We start from the raw sequence: 15245 nt of genomic DNA on the forward strand, positions 1-15245 counted from the left end.
ATTCTCCCAAGTAGTTGTCCTCGAAGGTCATCGTCCATCCTGTCCTTTCCAGGAAGGTGAACAGGTCACTAAGAGACATCTCCTTTATATTGGCAGGTGTAGGGCAAGATTCGCCGAACACACACTCGCTTTGGCAACCTTGAGGTGTCTTACGGTGGCCTCCGTGAAGGTTTCGGAAGGTGCAACGTTATTACTGTCGTTGCGCTGCTTCTTCAACCTTCTGGGGGTTTCATCCGTGGAGGTGCACAAGTTAGGGAGCTCTCCTGCAGAGGCAGCCGGTTCCTTGCCTTTATTCAAAGGGGAGATCTTGGCGCCTGCCACAGGAAGTGTCCTTGCTGTTGGAGGTGGAGTGGGGAAAGAGAAGGGTGCACTTATAGTTTCTGCCACTCCTGCTTCCTTCGCTCTTTTTCTCCTTTTGGCCTTGGCACCTCAAATGCGCTTACCACTTGGCCTTTGTATTACATCACGAAGTGATACACTATGTCCAGCCTCATTCCAAGTGGTGGATTGGGGTGGGCATTTCTGTTCAACCACAGCAACCGCCTTAGATTGAGGTGAGCACTCCTGTCCAGCCTCGAGATTGGTTTTTGTTTTTGTTGTTTCTGTTTTTGAATTTTATTCATGTGTGTTTCCACGAGTAGCAAAGGAAAAATTGGTCACCTCTGGCAGAGACCCGTATAACCAGTGGTTGGCTGATTACAATGAGATTTCGCCCAGTTCCCCAAGGGGATCGTTCGTGACTACATATCACCCTGTGGCCATTCAGCTGTCGACACGATTCCTTACACCTTAGCTTGGGTAGGCTGCTCTACGGTGACTTGCATGTTTTGCAAAGGCGTTTGGGGGTTTCAGTTCCCCCCACCCTACTTATTTCTGCCACTTACTAGGAGTCCGACGACTCCGTCCGTAAAGCCACATTGGCATCCCGGACAGGGCCTCCAGTCCCCTGGCCGTTCCCCTAACCACCACCTGGAGACGCGCCCGATAGGTAGTCTTACTTCAGCATCATCTCTGAGGCTGTAGTGCAGCCTACAAGTTGGCTTGAACTGACAGTTTTTTTTGATGCCATATCAATCCAGGTGACCAGAAGTTTCTGTGCCCAGGAAACTCGAATTTTTTCGAGTAACTTGGTACTTATTGTTATATTTTGACCACAAACATACGTACAAACATGCATCCTCAAAAACGTTCACATTTACATCAACATAGATATACAGACTATATACAGAATATATACACGCCTGAAAAAGCTACTCGTATTGTATAGCGAAACACGTGAAATGTTTCTTAAATACCTACATTGTACCGATATCTGATATACATGAATCGACTATAATAGATTTCTGTGAATATTTCACCTGGTAAGGAACTCAAACAGCCTTTCATAGCAAGAATAAAAGTTTCACATATAGTAATTGGGCTCGCTTGACTGACTGACTGTAAATCAAATTATCTAAATGAATAATTGATTCAGGCTAGTCTCAACTCACCTATACTGTAGATCAATGGACTGAAATCCATCAGAAAACAATTACTCCCTTTGCTAATACCACGAAAGACATTGGCTTATGTCCGATCGGTATCAGTGCAGGATTCTTCACAAAAGTAATTCCGGAATCGATTTTCAATTATTGAAACGGGCACACTTGTAGACCGGTTTCGGGCTATTTTGCCTCTCTTCAGTGCAAAGTTATGTTTATCATTAACCGGTTGTCGATAATTTCCCATAATCAAAAGTTGAATCAATTTCAGAGGCTGAATAGCCCGAAAACGGTCTGCAAGTATGCCGGTTTTAATAATTGAAAATCGATTCCGGTAGTTGTATCGCCAACAGCGTAAGCAGGAATTACTTATGTGAAAAATCCTGCAACGACACCTGTAAGATATGACCCAACGCCCTTCGTATTATTAGCCAGGGAAGTAGTTGTTTTCTGATCGATGTCATCCAATAACCCACAGTGGAATTTGCACTCTTGAAGTCGAATGACTTGAATTTAGTGTTTCGAGAAGAGATATAATTTTGATATTAGTCTCTATTTCATCCATACTTGTTTTTCGGTGGATTTGAATCAATTCTATGAGAGTTTTCGCCAGTTTTCTGAATGGAAACTCCAAGAACGAAACATGTTCCATTGGAAACTATCATTAAGAGTTCTTCAGTAACATTTGTCATTTGGAAAATCCTGCGTAGAATTCACTTCTCCACTCGCCCCCATCTACTAACAGGTATGTGGAGCCTCTGCCGTAAAGCAGGATGGCAATTTGTAACATGAATTGTGATATATAAGTAGAGGCCCGGCATCTAATCTCCAGTGCTTAGAATGCGCATCATCATGTGTAAACCAGTAACTTATTGTGTTCTCTCTGCCCTGCTGGTCGCCTCCATAGCTGCCTACAATTTCGATGATCCCGATTTCAGTAAGTCTATTTTCATAATACCTACCTGGTGAAACTTTCCGTTTTTGTCTGTAAATAACATATATATGAGCTACTTTGGTAACGAGGTGATTATTTTTGCAAGTTGCAGAGTATGAATAACAACTAGTTCTGTGGTTCTGCAGAACTTTCTGAGATTTATCTCTTAAATAATGTATGTTCTCTGCTCTGGTTGCAATTCATCCAGTCATTCGCCGGTCTCTTCCCGGCTTTAAACCATCAAATATTCATTGGTCGGGGATTTTTCTTAAGGTTTTTTTTATTCATATTTTATATGCACCAGTTTTTCCACGGCTTATATTGAAAACTCGCTCATTCATTTTCACCTGCTACGTTCAGATATTTGTGACTGAAACCGGATACTTTCGAGTTTCATGAAGACTTTAGTTCACACTGAATGTCTATCAGGTATATTTATACACATTGTTGACCATTGATGATTTCATGAAGAGAATGGTGTCCAAGTTGACAAAATTGTACGATTGTTTTCCAATATTGTTTGAACTATTGATTAATTTTGTGTGAAAAACTACTTCTACATAAATTTGAATCGTAACAAATTTCAATTATTTTCATGGTATTTCAGTCCTGAAATATCGCAAATATTCAACAAAACTATATAAAGTTCATCGGTAGAAATCGAATATGTAGAATAGTCCATGAAATAATTTTTTGTATATTCTCTACGTTTGAGGATCATAAATGATGATTATCTGACTGCTAGCACTGTTCTCAACGTTTTCATATCAATAATTATCTATTTTCAAAGGAAACACAAATTCTTTTTTAAACTATGATCAGGTGAAAGGTATGTGAACTTGGGAAAGGAAGTTTTTAGCTTTCTACTACTCCATCTTGATACAAAAAAATGTGCAAATCTTGCAAAGAAAGAAAGGAAGTAATCAATTTTGAAATAAGTAACTCTATACATGGATGTGTAGATAATGCAAAGAAGCAATTTTCAGACACGAACTGTAAGAAAGCCCTCCTGAAACAGCTACTTTCATATAAACATTGAATTACACGAAAGAAAATATTCTCTCGAAACAAATACTTTTACATGAACACTGAATTATACAGAAGATACTTTTCTCTACTCAGTTTGTATTCCAAACATTCGTTATGGAATGCAATTCAGATATCATTCACAGGAGTTCTACTTTAAATGAATGGTAATAAATTGCACTTACATGGAACACTGTCATCCTCACTGGTAAATATCGATGTTTCGCCATAAGACACTTGCCTTAGGGCTCGTCAGTACCAAATTGGATAACATTATAGAAAATACACCCAATCATTCATGAATTACGATTTTTAATGTCACGGAATAAAAATTGGTTACTTCCTTCCTTTCTTTGGAAGATTCCCACATTTTTTTGTATCAAGATGGAGTAGTAGAAAGCCAAAAACTTTCCCGAAAAATTAATCACTCCTAAAAATATAACCCCTTCAATTCAAATATGTGAACTTGTTTTTGAGTAGAACCATTACATTATGACAAATGAAAATTTCATAATCAACATTGATTTCGTTTTCTGTTTGTGAAAAATAATCATTTCTGCCCGAAAAAGTTTATGGATATTTATCTTTAGATTCAAACAATTCCACTCTCCCTTATTTACCAGTTCAATGAATAACAACGTCGTCTACTTGCCAAAAACTACGGAGATTATTTAATTTGAAAAATATAAAGAACAGAATAGAGATTAGTTTATGAAATGGATTTTTTTATTCTCAATATTTGAGGGTTATAAATGATAATCTTTCGAGTAATATGGTAATTGTGACCATGAAAAGATTGCACCCAAATTGAATTCAGATGCATCTGTACACAATATTAGGAGTAAGATCAGATCTTGGTACATCTTAATAGTAGCGAAAATTGGAAGAATCCTACCTCATACACAAGTCAATAAAACTATTTTCGCGCAGTCAAGCGGCGTTGGAAGCTTTTGGCTCCTACCAAGCAACATCAAAATCAGCAAATTGCAAGAAAACGACTCTCCTCGGTAGAAAGACTTAACAAATTGTCGCTGGTCTGGATTCCTGGCAGCACTGGCCTGGAAGGCAATGAAGCTGCTGACTCCCTTACAAAGGAGGGTGCTGCAAGCAGCTTCATCGAGCCAGAACCTGTCATTGGCATCGCTTTACGCTTTGCCAAATAAACTTCTCGCAGAATCTTCCAGGATTGGCTCACTCCAAGTCATTTATTCACCCTTCGAAGCTTGAGACCTAACAAATGTTGGACTGTCACTGACAGTACACTGCATATAATGGCAGTGACTGTCATTTGAATCGTTATATGCAGAGACTAGGACTGTCGGAAGACAGTATGTGTCGCCTCTGTTCGGAAAATGATGAAACAGCAGATCACATACTTTGTGCCTGCCCCATTGGGAACCGAATCAGGTTTTCAGAGTTTTGCAGAGTCGTACTCTCACCATCTGACCTGGAAGACCACTCACCATACAAACTAATCGGATTCGTTAAGAAGCCAAGTGTAGCTACTACCTTCGAAAGAAGACGTCATGACTATTCTGAAATCCAAACTCAAACTCAAATCAATGAGTTTTGGTGTTCATATAAGTACCGATAGAACTCAACTACAACGAGAACAATTCAAGAGAGTATTGGAGAAATTGAAGAAACGGGAAGAAGGTGGGGAAGAAGGTATCTTCATAAATGGAAATCCTACTATAGGCACTCGATCAAAGAACCACTAACAGATAAAATTAAAATTGCTCACGTAAATATCCGATCATTGAAAAATTGTTTCAACAGCTTTAAAGAAACTATTCTTGAAAATAAACTGGACATAATAGGGTTAAGTGGAACGTGGTTGAATTGAGATTTTCCAAATAACTATATTTCAATACCTTACTATGATGTGGTGCGTACAGATCGCGATCGGATAGGTGGAGGAGTCGCCTGTTACTTGAGCGTTCCTTATAAATATAAAATATTTGCTTCATTGATTGCAAATTGCGGGCTCGAACAACTGTGGCTAATTGTAAACATTGGAAAAAGACGGATGGGACTTGGTATTGTCTATCGTCCTCCTCGTTCAAATGTCGACAACTGTATGAGGGAATTGGGTGAGATGTTGGAGAGAATTAATTAAGAAGTGGACTTTATTGTTTTGATGGGTGATATTAATATAAATTTGTTACATGAAACTTCCCCCGATATCAGTAAATTCAAGAATATTTTGTTTAACATTGATTTGTGCCAGATAGTATATGATCCCACCCGTATCACCAATAATTCAGCTTCATTGATAGATGTAATATGTGTCAGTAAAGGGATGGAAGTAGAACATTGCAATACAATTGATATGCTTGGTATAACTGATCATATAATGACTGTCTGTAGCCTGGAACTTGAAAAGCAACAGGTATGTAACAATTCATTTTATTTCAGAAAGTTCAGAAACTTCAACATGGACAACTTTGCGTTAGACGCAAATAGTAAACCATGGGGAGATATAGTGTATCTATACGATATCAACGAGAAAGTCAACTTCATCAATAACCACATCTTGTCGCTTTTCGATATTCATGCTCCACTTTGTTCAATTAACAAAAATGAAAAAACTCGAAGATTTGTTCCTTACATCACTCATAATATCAAGCTCATGACTGAAACGAAAAAAAAGCTCATCGAAGGTATTTGCGAACTAGATCTGATACAGATAGAGCATATTATATTACGCTTCGAAATCATGTCAACGAAGCTGTGAAACATGCAATTTGTGCTTGACAAAAATAAAAATAACGTTAAGTCGATGTGGCGCTATCTCAGCGACTTGGGTGCATGCACAAAATCGACTCTCAAAACGAATAATATTCCTTTAGAACTCCGTGAGCCTGATTTACTTAACAATTATTTTTTGAATATTGCCGGTAATACCCCCGTAAATGCGGAACTACTATCATTCTATAATGATAACCTTCTGGGAAGTAACTTGAAATTCTCATTCACTGAAATAACTAGTGATTATGTCTGGGATGCTCTGAAATCTCTGAAATCACAGGCATTGGGTTCAGATAATATTAGTCTGAAAATGATAACAATTGTGTTGCCTTTCTGCATAGAGGAAGTAAAACACATTTTCAATGAATCCTTGAGAACAGGTACATTTCCTGAATTGTGGAAAATTGCCAATGTCATTCCGATACCTAAAATATCCACACCTAAAAGTTTTAATGATATCCATCCCATATGGATCTTACCTACATTTTTCAAACTTTTTGAAAAAATACTTTCGCTACAGATCAGACAATACCTGGATTTCAATAGTATCTCACCAGAAGTACAGTCTGGATTTCGTTCAAAACATGGTACACATACGGCTCTATTGAAAGTAATAAATGATATATGTACTTATGGTGATAAATCTATACCGGCGTCGATCCTAGTTCTCCTGGATCAAAGCAAAGCCTTCGATTTAGTCAATTTTCAGCTTCTTCTTGCGAAATTAAAATTCATAGGGTTTTAAGAAAGACCATTGAAATTGATGAATAGCAATATCCGAGGTCGATCACAAAGAGTAACGCTTGATAATAACCTGCTATGCTCAACCCTTGAAGAGACTATTTCTGGAGTACCCCAACGTAGTATTCTTGGGCCCTTATTATTTGTAATTTTCATTATTGATTTTCCATCATGTTTAAACTTTTGTCAAGTTCACCTATATGCCGACGATTTTCAATTATATTCATCTTGCGATATGACTGATATAGAAAACCATGTGAGCATTATTAACGAAGATCTCCAAAACACTCAAGTTTATTCTGAAAAACATGGCTTGCGTATCAATCCAAACAAAACTGTTGCAATCAGATCAAACAACATAGTCTCAGAATGAATCAAACGGATATTGAATAGGTTGACTCAACGAAAAATCTCGGATTGATTACACAACACAACAAAAAAATATTTTTTGAATGTTTCCTACACTAAATTAGTCAGTTTCTACTAATTTTGGGGTGATAAAAACAAAAATAACAATGAAAAATTTTTATTAGCTCTGGTTTTTGAGATACACAGTACTTAATCTTAAAGAGTAGTTATACTATACGTGAAAAGTGAAAGTACATAAAACAATATTGTTATATTTCTTTTAGAATATTTTAAGTACAAAATTAATAAAAAAAACATTATTCTTAGTGTTTTGACAAATAAAAGAAGTTTGTACCACCAAATTTCAATTAAGTCCATCCGATTCATTGTAAGATCGCTGTCGTTTAGCTTGTCTTTTATAAAACACTTCTGGAGCATCCCTACACACAGACCAGCAGTAGTCTGCAAGCATTGCTTCATTCCCACGGCCCTGATATCTCTGTTCCATTAAGGCAATGTCTTGATGGAATCTTTCTCCATGTTCGTCACTCACAGCTCCACAGTTTTGTGGGAAGAAATTGAGATGAGAGTGAAGAAAATGAATTTTTAAGGACATGTTGCATCCAAGTTGGTGGTAAGCTTGAAGAAGCTCTTTAACCAATGCTGTGAAGTTATCATCTCTTTTGTTACCTAAAAACCCATGTACAACCCCCTTAAAGGCTTCCCAGGCTCTTTTTTCATTTCCTGTTAAAATCATGTCAAAAGCAGGATGATTTACGATTTCACGGATTTGAGGCCCAATAAAGATGCCTTCCTTGACTTTAGCATCACTCAACCTGGGAAACTTTGCTCTCAAGTACTTAAAAGCTTGTCCTTCCTGGTCCATGGCCTTCACAAAGTTTTTCATTAGTCCCAACTTAATATGTAATGGGGGAAGGAGAACATCCTTAGGATCTACAAGAGGCTCGTAAACTACATTTTTCTCATTAGGGTTCAGGTCTCGTGTAGGCCAGTTCATTTTTTTATAGTGAGATTTTCTATCCCGACTGTCCCACAGACACAAAAAACAACAGTACTTGGTGAACCCTAATTGCATTCCTAGGAGTATAGCAATGACTTTCAGATCACCACAGATGTGCCACTTGTGTTGTTCATATTTGATTGATTGGAGAAGTGATTTCATATTTATATACGTTTCCTTCATGTGAACTGCATGACCTATAGGAATAGAGGGTAGCTGATTTCCATTATGCAGAAGTACAGCTTTCAAGCTTAGTTTTGAAGAGTCTATAAACAGTCTCCATTCAGATGGAGTGTGATCCAAATTCAAGCAGTCCATCAAACCATTAACATCAGAACAAACTACGAGGTTTTCTTTTTTCTCAAAAAAAGGAAGCAAATCTTTTTGACGCTGTCTGTACTGAGATATTTTCACATCATGTTTTAGAAGATTCCACTGTTGTAGTCTTGACCCTAACAGCTCAGCCTTTTCCTTAGACAAGCGAAGATCTCTTATAATATAATGATACTATATCTTGAAAACAAGAGCTAATATATAATTTTTATGGTCACTTTCGGTTTTAACACGTGGAAATACATTAAAATCATCTAATTTCAACCCCGAAACAAAAACTTTGTTGTGTTGTGTTATCGATCAAAACTTGAACTTCAATGACCATGTCCAAAATATATTCAAAATATATTCAAAATAATTTACTCCAGCATGGAGTAAATTATTGTAGTGTAGTGTTTTCCTTTACTTTTCTGCAAACTGCAAACTTTTAATTTTGCCGCTGAAGAAAATTGAATTTATTAGGTAATTACCTTATTGCTCATAAATGTTATTTGTATTACTTAGCAGGAGGGGTGGAAGATAGCCATAGGCTAACCCCTACTTTTTGTGTGTAATTTATGCACAATAAAGCTATTATTATTATTATTATTATAAATATGTGTGAGCCACAATGAATACTTGCGGGTTGCGGAGGGGGGTCGAACATACCCACATACTTTTGACCTAACCTAACCCAGCTCCAAATTGTTTAGAGTATTTCGTGTGCGGCTTTTTGACCAACTGCTCCCTTTTGTTTTGAAGGAACACATCAATCTGAGATTTCACCAAAGAATTTTACAAAAACCCAACACTTGTTTCGCTATGCAATAGCTTCTTCACACGTGTCTATACTAACTAGAATCTACATATTCACCGTCTACCTTCAATGCATTATCTACCCAATTAATGGTGAGGATATGTACCTGTGATTGAGAATAAATCCATTAACATTAGCATAAGAAAAGAGGGGAAAGTGTACAAACTTTGAAATGAATATGTATTGAATAAACTCACTTGGGCTCATGAATCAGTTAATTACCAGTTCACAGGTGTGAAAAAATATTCAGTAACGGGGGTTATTTAATATTATTGGGTCGTTCAGTGAATGACTTAGATTCCTCGGTCTATTTATTTGTGAACATTTTTAAAGATTGAGTTTCAAGCTTCTTCTAATAAAAGATTATTTGCAAACGTGTAATTGGTCTTTCTATTCACGAAACTAATTCTATGGCCTTTCATTCTTTGGGAAAAGGTTCTCCTCTTTTGGCCAATATAAAGTTTTGGGCAATAACCAACTTATTTACTCCTGATCTATCTGCCACTAATGTTTTGTCTCCATTGTTTTGATAGGCAAGCATACATTATTATTTGTTCTGAGAGCCACGTCCAAACATTTTTTTTTTAAAACGAGCGATATTATTGATGGGTTCATCAAGATATGACAATGTTCTATAGCGTACGCTATTGTTCATTGAAGTTTGGTAGACTTGGCTAAATTTTTTCAGTTTTATGGGAAGAATGGAGTCCATAATAACTGAGGTTTGACGAGTTTGTGACTGCTGGATTTTTCCTTCTTCCTTTCTCAGTGAATGGTGAATCCTGTCGAGTTAAAAAAGTAGTATATAGTATAGTCATATGATTTTCAATGAAAATATTGAAGCAAAGTATTTTTTCAGACCAATTTCTAGCAGATGACTTAGAAGACGTATACTCATCCTCCTACACGTCCCCTCGTCAGCGCAGAGATGAAAAGGCTGTAGAAGATGATAAATGTCATCCATCAAGAAGAGGAAGACCAAGAGTTTGCTGTGCCGAAGAAGCCATGAACAGTATTCACGAAGAGAAGAGAGACATCAAGAGAGCATGCTTCAAAGATATCACCGGTAAAGAGAAACCACAACGACAAGAAAAGCGCCATGGACCTCGCGAAAATCTGTTTGATCCATTCAATTGCGAGAAAGTGGAGCAGCACAGAAGAGATATGATCGTGAGTCAATTTTAATTTTATGGCATGCTTGATGTTTTTTTGGCAATACACCATGAAAACTATCTATAATAAAGATATAATCTAAAAAGCAACACGAAGTGAAAACTAAAAAAAATTCGAAACTAATTTGAGATTGTGTTTGAAGTCGATAATAAGTCCTATGGCTTGATGTAACTAATGACTTTCAATAAGTCTGAAATCAGAATGAATATATTTACATAAAAACTAATTATATTGTTAAAAAGCGTGGAATGCTTCAAATTATATTTTTATTATGGCTACAATCTGGCAAAGAGCCCCTAACCAAGTATTCATAACAATGAATATTCAACACTTTAGACTTACTGTGTTTTTCAAAGTCTTTAAACTATTATTTATTTTCCACATTCTAATTTGGTTTGCTAGTCCTCACACAGAGACTGTGTGCGGGAATTATTTAATCCTGGCGATCCTGATCAGGATAATGCGATGAACTTATGTGAGCGATTCTTGATGTGTGTAGAAAGTTTCAAATCAATCTGTCCGTTTAAAGTTAGTCAAAATCGAATCCAAAGTAGTCGGTTACGAACTAATGAAAGCGTGTTAATAAAAAAGCAATATGAAATACATATGAAAATGGAAATGAAGAGCTGAGTCACAAAAACAAAATATTATTGTGCTTGTGCAGGTCTATAACAATTCATTATAATTCTCAAAAATGATGATATCTAAAATCACTGGACTGATTGAAATTCGAGTGACTGAGAAAAAAATCAGACATCATTACAAACTTTACCCTGATATTAAAACTTGAAATATACAAATCTTTCCAAAAAATTAAGTGAATTTCATTTTTTTTCAAAAAATATTCTTTTATTCATCAATTTCAATGTCGCCGCTCCAATGTAGCCCCTCTCGGTTACTATACACTTTTGCCAGCATTTTTGTTAATCCTCGAAGCAGTTTTTTCATGGATCTCTTCAACTTTGGGAATAGAAAAAGTCACAGGGGGACAAACCTAGTGAATGCGGTGGCTATGGAATGAATACTGTGTTGTTTTTGTCAAAAAAAAATTAGGAACATGTAATGATAAGTAAGCAGTTACATTTTTGTGATGCAAAAGCCATGAATTCTTTTTCCACAATACCTTTTTCATAGTATCACCGTTGAAGTCATTCATTGAACAATTCCTGATCGATGCCCATGCGACAGGTTTTTGGTCAAAATTTTTGGACAAAGGTGAGAAAAAGGTGATCAGTTGAACTAATAATACTGCCTAAATTCTATAGAATTATATAACTGATGCTTCCATCCTCAATATAGAAGCAAATACCTGAGTTTTCTGCGTTCACAGGTGAAAAAAATGGCAGAATGATTTGACGCTCACTAGAAATAAAGCTCAAAATTGAGATTGTAAGAATATATTCAGAAGTCTATTTCATTTTTCAGTGCATTCAACAGTGTGTAGGACAGAAGCTGAACTTTGTAAGTATAATTTCAGTAATATTTTCAACATTTATAAAAATATATCATTGGAAAAAAATTGAATGAGTAACATTACATTATTATCATTTTCGAGGTATCACCTTGAATGTTTTTATGTTCTTCTCTTCCAAATATATTAATATTCCACGTGAAATCTGTTTTTAATATACGAGTGTATTCATCATTCAATAACAATTTTCACTATACACGTATCCGTTATTATAAACTCTATGCTATATATGTTTACCAACAATAATTGTGATTTTGAAATGATTTCACACATGTAGAAACTGATATTAATTGGTAATGGATAAATAAATGAATGTCCTGTTTACAGTTGGGAATTTACTAAGAATGTTGTGGAATAATTGAATTCATTCCGAGCTCGTTTTTCCCATGAAAAATATCTGTATGACGTCATTTGTTGCAAGGAGACATATTTCAATTTTTCAAATGGAAGTTTTTGAAAAATTCTCTAATATTTATTAACTTTTTCAAAATCAATCTGTTACGAATTTAGAGCAGGTAAAGCTTGGCTTTTCCTAGTTTTGTGTCATACTCAGATTTTTCAAAAACTGTCTAAGGGCATCATAACAGGATATAACGTTGGATGAATTCATTTTCGTCTGCTTCAAATTTTTCATATCTTATGAACCTTATATGATATTGCAGCGCACATGTTTCAACTTGAAAATCACTGGGAATCACCCCGAATACTCGCTTATCAATTATTTCAAATGACATTGGAGTTTGCATACCAATTATTCCCAATCTGCCTATTTACTTACCATTTTATAGGAAAAGTATACTGATCAGCAAAATCGAATCATATTATGTTAGGTTGGGTTAGGTCCAAAGTGAGTGGGTCTATTCGACCCTCCACAGCAACCCGCTAAAGATTATTGTGGCTCACATCCATTCACACTCGATCAAATTACCCAGCTTCTTAACAAAGCCGATTAGTTTGTATGGCGAGTGGTCTTTCAGGTCGGATGGTACGAGTACGGCTCTAACGAAGTCTAGAAACCCTGATTTGGTCCTCAGAGGGTCAGGCACAAAGTAGGTGCTCTACTGTTTCATCATTTTCGGACTGTCTTTTTTTGGTAATTTACTACCAATTTAGACGTTGCTCGGTAGGTCAACTCCCCTTGACTGCCCGAGAATATTTCATTTCATAAGAAATATATTCACGGGAAAGCCAAAAAAATTGGCGTATCAATGAAAAGTAAATTTTTGGCAATATTTTGGGCAATAACATCATTTTTATCATTATTATACAATTCATGCCTGAAGAAATAACAAAAATAGTTACAGATAAAATGGAAAGACTTTTTCAGACCTCAGTATATAAAGACTTCAAATACGTTGATTAATTATATAATAATAATAATAATAATAATAATAATATTCTTCATTCAGTAGAACACAGGATTACAAAATAAAATGAAACATATCAAATACGCTACAACATTTCCTATGCAAACTGAAAAGGCGGAGTTCATCTTGAGCACCTGGAGTGCACAAAAATGGTCTTCAACTCAACCTTTGGATAAACAGAAGAAAAGAACAAAAGATCGCAGATAACTAATGAAAATTGAGTGAAACTATAGATATATGTGCTGATTCAAATAATCGCTTTCTAGATATTAGAGGATTCATAAATTCAAACAAATTTTTTCGAAAGGAGGAGAGTTTCATATTCTTGAAATCATTTGGAATAGCATTGTAAGTGGTCGATACATTATAGGAAAAATTTCTCTCAAACAATGATGATTTATGGATTGGTAGTGTTATAGTACCTTTTGATCTTATATTAAGATTGTGAATTAGGCTGATAATTATTCAAAACCAATTTTCTTTACCCTAGATATTATTAAAATCCAATGATTCATGAATATCGGTTACTCGTGAGTTAGCTAAGTGAGGTTAGGTCATTATCTCCTGTGAATAAAAGCCCTCCATCAGAATATCAATTCAAATTAGAATATTTTGTCGTATCATTTCAGTTTTTCAACCACTTCTATCTATTATTTTGTTATTTTTGACATGAAGTAAGGTTTTTATGATGATTTGAATGAACTTTCATTAAATGTCTCCAGAAAGATTTAAAGAATAACAAACTTTCGTCATTTTCACCTACAATTGTAATTGTCTACATATTTTCGAGAACTTGGCACGAAAAATATTATACGAAAGAGAAAATAATAATAATTCAAATGAATAATCAGAAAATATTGCTTATATTGTCGAGTCGTATAAAATATTTGTTGAGTATCAAAAACCCTTTCAAATTTGCACATTAACAGTTTTCCATTTATCTCTTTTCATTCACAGATTGACACCGATGGCAACGTGAAACCTGAAGATTTCGAAAAATACATAAAGAAAGTTCTGGAAAAAAAAGACTACCTTCTTCCCCTTCAGGAAAAGATTATCTCTACTTGCCTTGAAGAAGTGAAGAATAGCACTCAAAAGGCAGCTCCAGAAGATTCTTGCACGGTGACGGCTATAAAATTGGATCACTGCATTTTCAAAAATATTCAGCTGAACTGTCCAGAAGACAAAATCAAAGATTCAAAAAGTTGTTCGAGATTGCAAGAGAGACTCAAGGCTGATAACTTTGTCAAAGGGCCTCCGCCGTCAGCACCAACAGATTTCGAAGACGAATAATCCGTGGCTATGACGATGTTTCAATGTTGTGATTTTGTTTTCAATAAAGCTTGAAGTATTGAGAGTCAATTTCTTCCTTCTCAGTACCTCACCAAAGGACAGAAACTAAAGAAATATAGGAAGGAAAACATTTTGTATCCTATGTTTTCTTGATAGTGGTTAATACGTATAGGCTAATAACAGCAGTTTTCTCAAATATAAATTAATTTTGTGAACGGTTAGGTCCAACAGGGATTCAATTGAAATTTTCGAAAATAGGTTTTGTATTCAACTGGTCTCATTTTTAATACTCATCACCGTAGATTCACTCATTCGCACCTTCATAGGAGGGAGTCCAAAAAATAAGGTTCACCTGCTTGTTTTGATAGAAAAAAATATGTCAGAGGTTAAAAGATTTTGAAAAAATACCAAATGGCCTAGGGTTCGATGCATTGAACATTACACAACTACTGATCGTAACCCTATATTTAAGATTCATCAAGACTAGACTAGTCTAGACTAGTCCATCAC

The 15245-nt window shown here is 35.7% G+C and overlaps 1 protein-coding gene across 1 annotated transcript; it reads left to right on the plus strand.

The window, feature by feature from the left end:
* The first annotated feature begins 2259 nt into the window (after positions 1-2259).
* Positions 2260-14795, plus strand: LOC111505137 (uncharacterized). The gene is made up of 4 exons (XM_074171059.1): positions 2260-2418; positions 10291-10601; positions 12030-12065; positions 14400-14795. Exons 1-4 carry the CDS (start codon positions 2322-2324, stop codon positions 14733-14735), a joined length of 780 nt encoding a protein of 259 aa, XP_074027160.1. The 5' UTR covers positions 2260-2321; the 3' UTR covers positions 14736-14795.
* The last annotated feature ends 450 nt before the right edge of the window (positions 14796-15245 follow it).

Source organism: Leptinotarsa decemlineata, unplaced genomic scaffold, assembly GCF_025532065.1.
Source record: "Leptinotarsa decemlineata unplaced genomic scaffold, Ldec_3_MD MMD2_tig00000008_RagTag_RagTag, whole genome shotgun sequence".
Taxonomy (NCBI): Eukaryota; Metazoa; Arthropoda; class Insecta; order Coleoptera; family Chrysomelidae; genus Leptinotarsa; species Leptinotarsa decemlineata.

Excerpts from the sequence above, each read along its gene's own strand:
- LOC111505137 (XM_074171059.1), top strand. The coding sequence starts at position 2,322 with ATGCGCATCATCATGTGTAAACCAGTAACTTATTGTGTTCTCTCTGCC. Across the intron at positions 2,419-10,290 it reads TTTCGATGATCCCGATTTCA|ACCAATTTCTAGCAGATGAC; the intron begins GTAAGTCTATTT and ends GTATTTTTTCAG. Across the intron at positions 12,066-14,399 it reads TAGGACAGAAGCTGAACTTT|ATTGACACCGATGGCAACGT; the intron begins GTAAGTATAATT and ends TTTCATTCACAG.